General features: G+C 42.8%; 1 protein-coding gene across 1 annotated transcript in view; it reads right to left on the bottom strand.

The window, feature by feature from the left end:
* The window catches only part of EMC2 (ER membrane protein complex subunit 2), a 49657-nt gene extending 44346 nt beyond the window's left edge, over window positions 1-5311 (bottom strand). Inside the window, exon 1 of the mRNA XM_040979409.1 lies at window positions 5250-5311. Within this exon, the coding sequence (XP_040835343.1) occupies window positions 5250-5289 (40 nt within the window). The 5' untranslated portion in view covers window positions 5290-5311. The remainder of the gene's footprint in view (window positions 1-5249) is intronic.
* Window positions 5312-8809: the final 3498 nt, after the last annotated feature.

An 8809-nucleotide genomic window follows, 5' to 3' on the forward strand; every position in this document is an offset into this window, starting at 1 on the left:
CAGATGTCAGTGCCTCAGGCAGAGATTAGCCTACTGTGCTACAGTGCTGGCTCCACTACAAGGTATTTCCAAAAAGATTCACTCATTACAAAACTTAAATTCTTAAGAGATCAATGATTGCTATTACCTTTTGGGCAGTACAGTACGATGAAGGAATCACTGCCTTTGCAGTAAATATTCAACTAATGTTTACTTAATCTCATATAGATACGCCAGGCCTGATCTGGGCCCTGGGGATAGAGTGACAAAATAAACTCCTAGAACTCAAACTGTTGCCATTATTATATGGTAGGACAATAATAAGCCATTATAAACTGATAAATTATGATTCTTATGGAAAATAAAGAATGGTTAATTAGGTCAAGGGATTGTTGAGAAAGAGGAGTCTTTGGAAACGGTGGTTAAAGTGGGCTTCTGTGGGAAGACGGTTTTTAAGCACATCAGAAAAATGGAGTCAGTCTTAATGAGCACATCTAAGTTCTAACTTGGCATGTGCCAGAATAACAGTACAACAGCCTGGTTAAATGAGCATGCCCAGCAGTAACTGAGTAGAGGACAATGGTGAGAACATCACCTCTTTCACCAGTTGTGTTACACTGGGCAAGCCACGTCTCTAGTTTACTTCCCCACCATCAAAACACGAATAAAAATCATGTCAAAAAAGGATTAAATGATGTATACCAAATATCTTCTAAGCTATTTCCATTATTTATTATTAGTACTACAGATACCACTAGAATGAACTTCAAAAACAACAATCTAAGCTTTTACTCTTTAAGCAACCAAGCATTTATCCTGAGCATGTACCCTCTCATCCAAGGAAGGACTGAGAGCTCTGTGTGTAAACTGAAATATGACAGGTGAGTTAATTAGTTCAGTACACATTCCCTTAAACACCAGCCAGTTAGAATCAACTCCAAGACACAGTGCCATCTGCTTGTCTAGGGAATGCAGCAATTGGAGACATTAAGCAGAAGAAAGATCATGACCCCAATTTCAAGTTTTGCTCATTGTTGAACATCTAGTAGAAGTGCCCTGTAGATAACCAGAAACACATATCTGCTGTTCAGAACCACCTTTTTTTTATTCAGCATTGTCTCCTCAAGAATGGAACAGTGTCTGTTGCAAAGTATTCCCATACAGCTTTAATTAATGTGTTAATAATATACAGTCAAAGCTCAGTGTGGATGACAATGATCACAGAAACCACTCAAACTTTATTTTTGTCAGAACTGATGAGATCTTTAAGACAACTTTCCCCAGAAAATGCAAGTTTATATACACATTTAATTTCATTAGGGGTTTACGCATCTCAAACTTAACAGCCACTGATGCTAGCTTAAGAGAAGGCCTGGCAGTAGGTGTTGTGGCCTAGCAACAGCCTTCTCAGCCTGCTACTTGAGATGCCAGCATCCCACTTCCAATCCAGCTCCCTGCTAATGTGTTTAGGAAAAGCAGCAGAGGATAGCAACAGAGGAGTGTTGGGGTCCCTGAACCCACAAGGGAGACAGGGGAAAAAGCTCCTGGCCCTTGGCTTCACACTGGCCCAGCTCTGGCCATTTGGGGAGTGAACCAGCAGATGGAAGAGTTCTAGCCTCTGTAACTCTTTCAAATAAATAAATAAATCTATAATGAACAAATGAGTGAAAGAAAAAAAAGAGAAGAGAGAAGAAAAGAGATAAAAAGGAAATGGCTAAGGAAACAACTATCATGAAATAGAGAATTCAGCAGAATCTGAAAATGGAGAACCTGCAAGAAACCAAGGAAGAGTTTTTCAGAGTGACTGACCCACAATAGCAAAGGTAGTACAGATGCATATGGCACCCACATCAGTCCCCAGAGACCAAAGTGGAACAAGAGTATGGAAATCAAACAGAGGTTGCTTAAAGCACTGAGGAGGGGAAGGAGCAGTGACCATGAACAACCATTCTCTCCAACACACATGTCACACTCAGTCCTAGGTGAGTTTCCTGTCCATCTTACCTGAATGCCACATTCTCAAGAAATCTGATTATACTCTTCTTGCAACTCCAAGTCTCTTTTCTACCTACAAACTCCTATATCACACATTTGCTATAACATCCAAAACCTTCAATCAGCTAAATATATATACTCTACATTCTATCCCCCCTTTTTAATATAGCCTAACATACATCTTTTAGAACGGTGATCAATTTTCTTACCATAGGAATCACGTTACCCCTTGGATTAACAAAATCATGATAATGTTCAATGGAATCCCTAAGGATAGAGCTCTGAAATCCCTATCCTGAAGAGTCCTCCCAATGCCATACTATGTCTTACAGACATGTTATCACTAGCCTTTGAAATAAAAATTTCCAATATGCTTTGTCTCAGTGTAACTTCAAATAGAACTTTAACTCTGAAAAGGTCTAAACATTCAATTTACAAATAAGAAAACCATGGTGCTAGTTAAATGAGTTACTTAAGTTTATCCAATAAACTATTCAACCCCAGAAAAAGATTCACAACTATTTCTGACAATTTCTTCATTTTCACTATTAACCTAACAACATATTCAGTCATTATGGCACAGCAAGTTAGTCACTGCTTTCAATACTGCCACCCCATATGGGAGTGCCTATAAACAGTTCTGCTTATGACCTGCACAATGGTGCCATTGGCTAATATTCCCCATTTTACCCCTGTCCCTCGCAAGTGCCTGGATCTCACATGGGTGTCGGTTCATGTCCCAGCTGCTCCACTTCCCATAGAGCTCTTCGCCTGTGACCTGGGAAAGCAGTACAGGATGGTCCAAAAATGTGGGACCCTTCACCTCCCTGGAAGATGCACCTGGGGCTACTGGCTCCTGGCTTCAGACCAGTTCAGCTCAGGTTGCTACAGCTATTAGGGGAGTGAACAAGCAGATAGAAGATCTTTCTCTCTGTACCTCCTTCTCTCTGCTAATCTGTCTTTCCGATACAAATAAATAAATATACACACATGTACACTTTTTTAAAAAGTACTGGCTCCTCTGTTTATAATCCATTTTCCTGCACTGGAACCTGCAAGGGCTACAGATGATGGCTAAGTCCCTGGGTCCTGCCATCAATGATGGATGCAGTTTCCTGTCCCTGTCCCCTCAGACCATGATGAAGTTTCTTTTTCCTGTCCTCAGCATGGCCCAAACCTGGTCACTGTGGCCATTTGGGGGGTGGATCAGCACTGCCTTTCAACTAAATGTGCAATAAACATTCTGGTGAGGGGTTGGAGGAGTAGACACGAAGAGCTCTTTGAAGTATGTGATCTTCGAAAATTTTCGGAGATAAAATTTAATGAGGGCAAGAGCGTGGCAGGAGCAAAGCTTACTACTGATCAAAGCAACAGCACGTGAGGAGCACCAAGCCAGGGAAGAGCCTGCAACGCAGGTAACTCCACAGAGACCAGCAGAGCTAGCTCACACAGCGAAGGAAACAGCTACAACTGAGGCTGAAGACACGAAGGCCACAACACACAGCAGGAGCATAACCACATTAAGGAAAGCATCACCCCCTTTCATATAGTACTCAACAGCTTACATCTGCTGTAACACAGGCTCTTCTGCTCCTCAACAGACTGGCAAAGTAGATGTCATTTTCTCTTCCAAATCTAACTGCATCATGAATGACAGAGTAAGGTAATGTCCCACTGACTTAGTCAAAGCATCTTGCCTGATGGTGGTTACATACCTACTCATCACTCATGATTCTATTTATGTTACTAGTGCTAACTCAACCTATTTTCATAATAGCACCATGGATTATGAAATACTGCAGATATTTTAAAAAGCATTAAAAGCTAATGGACACAGGATGGGTGCAATGGTTCAATTGGCTAACCCTCAGCTTGCAAACACTGGCATCTCATATGAATGCTGGTTCGTGACCTGACTGCTCCACTCCAATTCAGCTCCCTGCCTGTGTCCTGGGAACGCAGATGGCCCAAGCCTTGGGACGCTGCACCTGTTTGGGAGACCCAGAAGATGCTCCTGGCTTCAGAATGGCTCAGCTCCAGCCTTATGTGACCATTTGGGGAGTAAACCACTGGATGGAAGATCTTTCTTGCTGTCTCTCCTTCTCTTTGTAAATAGATCTCTTTAAAAAAAAAACACTTAACATATACAGTTCTTCTTATTGCATGATGAGCTCTTCAAGGCAAGGACTGTATGGTACTTAACTTGATATATGCATGATCTAGCACCAAGAAGTTAGTACTTCTAAGAGACTTCCCCAATACAGATCAGAACACCAAGATTTGGTGAGCTACAGTTCACCAAACTAATAAATTATGAATTAGGCTCAATAAAAAGAAATTTTGCCTTTCACCTGTTTACACCTTTCTAACACTCCATTTAAACTGTATAACCAAACACAAATTTCAGTCCATTAGTTATCAAGTCGTCATTTAAACAGCCTAGTGGGGCATTCACAAATTAGCTACTGAAGTGTACTGTAACATATTTATGCAGACATATTTATGCCAGGTACATACATTTCAACTACGCAAATTCTATTTCTTAATGAAACTCATTCTCTTTAAGCATGCCTATCAGTAAAGCTTCTGAATAAAGTTCTTGCACCCAAAGATTTGTCTGCTTCTTAACATAAAGGACTCACTTTAGTCTGTCACTCATGTCCCAGAGTTAATCAGCTCGCTTTATTCCAGGAAAGGAATTATTGGCAGGGAGTAAAAAGGAAGCTGTGTTCTATGCATAAATGTAATTTAAAGGGGAGTGGGCCAGAGAGTAAACGAAAAGGGGAGAAATTATAAGCCTGGATTTCAAGAGAAGAATACGGAAAGCGGCACATGGGAGAATGTTCCCGGCCCTTCTGTATTGCACAGGTTCTCTGCATGAGATGTGAACCTTACTGGGCAGTCGTTGCAAGGCCTTACAAGTCCGTGCATTTCCTTGACTGCAAAGAGGCTTCAGCAACCACCTATCGCTCCTCCGCGCGACAGCCCCGGCACCGGTCCCTCCCGCCTCAGACACGGAAGCCGCCTGGAGCGGTGAGACTGCGCGGAAGCGGCGCCCTCGGTCCACCGCTGAGCGAACGTGGTGGCAAACGCCACTGAGTTCGGGTCCGGACCAAGGAAGGAGTCAGCCTGCACCTCCACCTCGGCTCGGCCCGCGCAAAGGGAGCGCCGGTACCGACGAGGAACCGAAGCGTCCAGCCCCCGGAAGGCAGCGGGTATTCCCGAGGAAGTCGTCGGACTTTCGGTCTTTCCACACCCGCCCCGCCCGAAGTTACCTTCCCAAGTGACATCGTAAAGCTCTGAGATCTTCGCCATCTTCCCAAAACCTAGAGGCGGCGGAGCGAGAGGGCGGGGAGACGCCGTCACGTGACCGGAGACCGGGCGGTGAAGGATGACGAAGCCCCTTTTTATTGGTCCAGATGCTGGAGGGGGCGGTGTCCAGCGCGCACGTGCACGCGGCCCGCCGGAGGGGGCGGAGCGTGCTTGCCGTGACGCGACTCACCCGGTGCGTGAGGATTCCCAGGTGTAAGCTGAGGTGTTTAGTGCTTACCTTATCCTTTATTATTATTATTATTATTTTAACAAATGTTGGATTTTTCCTTTCCCTTTAGATGTGTGTATCGTTTCCGTACTACCCAGTGTGAGTACTTGGTTGCCTTCATAGCCTGTCGCTACAGCAGTTTTTGGTCTTTCAAAGGAATTCGCTCACGGTTTGCTTTTTAATATCTGCCTCCGTGAGTGAACTCCACGATTTTTTTTTTTTTTTGAAGTATTTTTAGAGCAGAGAGGTGGGAGACTACCTTTGGCCTTTATCCCCGGGGTATATATCCCTTGTTCATGGGGCAGGCTTTGACCGCCCCAGTTAACGCTCCTGGCTTGATAACTACCCGGTCAGCCTCCAGCTCCGGGTTTGACTTTGCATGAGCCTTGCCAGCGTGTCAGTGCTTATCAGTCACCCCCGGACGTCCAAATGACACGCTGACAAAAAGGAGGCTGGCAACATGAATGTACCGTTTGATGCCACGAGAATATGAAGTTGCTCCGGATACCTGCATCCCATGTTCAAGTGCCTGACTTCCAACAGTACCAGCTTCCCTCCCTACCCCAGTACCACCTGTACCACAACACGGGAGAAAGCAGGCGATGGCAGAAATACTCAGGGTCCACTACCCAGGTGGGAAATGCAGCTAGATTTCCAGGCTCCAGGCTTTAACCTGGCCCAATCCTGGCTGTGGGAGATGACCTTTGCCTTTCAAATAAATATATGCAAGAACAAAAATATACTGCAGAGGAAGCAGCTTTATGGCACTTCCTTGAAGGCACTGACCCGTGTCTATAAAATTCTGTGTATATGCTGGTCATTACCGAGTTCATCAGTTGTCTCCACACCGAGTGCTGCCTGCTTGACATCGCTTAGATGGCTGACTGCAGTGCCACTCCAGGTGGCACATTCCAAACAAACTCCAGATTTCTGCCATTCCTCCCCTGCTCTCACTCTTCCCTGTCACAGTTGATGAAACTAATTCTAAATTCACTTAGTTGAAGCAAGTAAGTTATAGAAAAAGTATTCTTGATTCCCTCTGTTGTCCCTCCACAGCCTAAACCCGGCCTTTCAAAGAATTCTATCGTTGCACTTCCAAAAACTACCCCCCAAATTCATGTACTTCTTTGTATCCCAACTGCTGCTTAAGTAATCTGACTCGCAACCATCTTCCAGTGGATGACCTAGATGCTTTTTAACAACCTTTGTTTCATTCTTACTGTGTAATGTCTGCTTTGAATTCAGCAGTCCTGCTGCTCTCAAAAAATCAGATCACAGAAGTCCCTTTGTTTAAAGCTCTCACCTGGCTCCCCATAGCAATGAAAACTGCTGCAGATGCTTCCCTGTGCTTTAAAGGCCCTGCTCAAACCAACTGCCATCCACCTTCGTCACTTAATTTCTCCACCAGACCCTTGCCGTTCTTGCCTATAGCGCGCCAAGTTCTTTTCTGCTGTGCGTTTGGCGTTTACCACCTGTTCATTTTTCCTAGAATCTTCCTCTCTAGATTCGTAATTATCTTTTGTCACATATCTGATTTGTAAAGCTTTCTTATGTGTCCAAATGAAAAGTACTCCCTAATTTGTGACTTTCAGATACTATTTACCTTTTTTTGCTTTTTTTTTTTATTTCCCTTGCATGCTTTCTGTACCTTCTACTACCAGTTAAGTTTCTTGAGAGAATCTGTCGTTTCAACCTCGCCACATGTCATCTGGAGAAATACGTGCTACACAATAAAAGTTAGTTCATGAAATAAAGTAGATTAAAATCATTTTATTAGTGATTATAAAATAAAAAGGGGTGTCTCTCCTATGAGGAGACACCCCATCTCCCAGTTCTTTCCCGGGAAGTGCTTTGCCCTTCTCTCTTGTTTCCACATTCACTTGTTCATTTTGCAAATGCAACTTCTGTCTGGAAAGAAAAAATCATTAGTGGTGATAGTTAATGCTTACATTTTATGTGTGTACACGTATGAACTCTTGTTTGGTTAATATAGGATGTGTTGTTTTTATAGTCATTGCTTTCCTAATGATTCTGGATCTAGCAGTTGCATGGCTTATGCCGCTCATTGTGTATCTCCCAAGCCCCTGCTGCAGTATGTTGTTAACCTTATGGTTAGCTTCGTTTACATATCACGGAATAGGCCACTGGACTCTAGGTTAAAAGAAGCCACTTTTGTAATTCTTAGACTAAAAGAGAGAAGATTTTTCATTACAGATATAGAATGTACTTATGATTCTTTAGAACATTTTTTCCAAACTTTTTTTGCTTACAACTAATGCTAAGGAATACATCGTAATCCCGCCAATTTTTTTTTTTTTTTGGTTACAAAGTCAGATATACAGAAAGGAGGAGAGATAGAGAGGAAGATCTTCCATCCAATGATTCACTCCCCTAGTGAGTGCAACGGCTGGTGCTTTGCTGATCCAGAGCCAGGATCCAGGAACTTCCTCCAGGTCTCCCACACGGGTGCAGGATTCCAAAGCATTGGGCTTTCCTCCACTGCTTTCCCAGGCCACAAGCAGGGAGCTGCATGGGAAGTGAAGCTGCCAGGATTAGAACTGGCACCCATATGGGATCCCGGCGCGTGGAAGGCCAGGACTTTAGCTGCTGGCCATTCCTGCCGGGCCCTAAATTCCACAATTTTAAACCAGCTTTTCCCATAAGTATTTTCCTCTTCTATTTTCAAATTGAATCAATTCCATTTTGTTTCCTAAAAAATATTGTTGCAGCATACTAATAAGCGGTGATCCATAGTTTAATTCATGGACATTTCTTAATTTGAGGCCCTGAAGTGAAATGATTTGTCCAACTTTTAGCTACTACTTGTTAACAGAATGGGTCATTTTTATGGAAATTAGTTGTTTTGGTCAAAGGTGAGAAATTAAATACATTATAAAATGCACCCAAGGAAAATGTTATCACCAGTTTTCTGTCACCACTCAAAGTAGGGGAAAGCAATTGTTTATTGATTATAGTATTCTGATTGCTAGTAAAATGTGCCTTTCCCAGGTAGACTCAAAACACTGGCATGTCAGTAACAAGAATTCTATATTTTCTTTAACATTTTGTAACATTTAACTATAACTATAAATAAAAGATATTTTCTGTAGGTAAAGCCATAAACCAGTCATTATTTTTATCTCCTGTAATTGTACATTTACAAAATGTCTCAGAGTTTTGCCTTTCATGCATTTAAACATTGCCCTGTATTGATTATAAATACCCAGAAAATATCCAGACTGCTACATTTTAGGTTATACTAGTCCATGCATTACTGATAAGGTGTGTTAGACA

Source organism: Ochotona curzoniae, unplaced genomic scaffold, assembly GCF_017591425.1.
Source record: "Ochotona curzoniae isolate NIBS_2020 unplaced genomic scaffold, NIBS_Ocur_1.0 contig_3190, whole genome shotgun sequence".
NCBI classification, from domain to species: Eukaryota; Metazoa; Chordata; class Mammalia; order Lagomorpha; family Ochotonidae; genus Ochotona; species Ochotona curzoniae.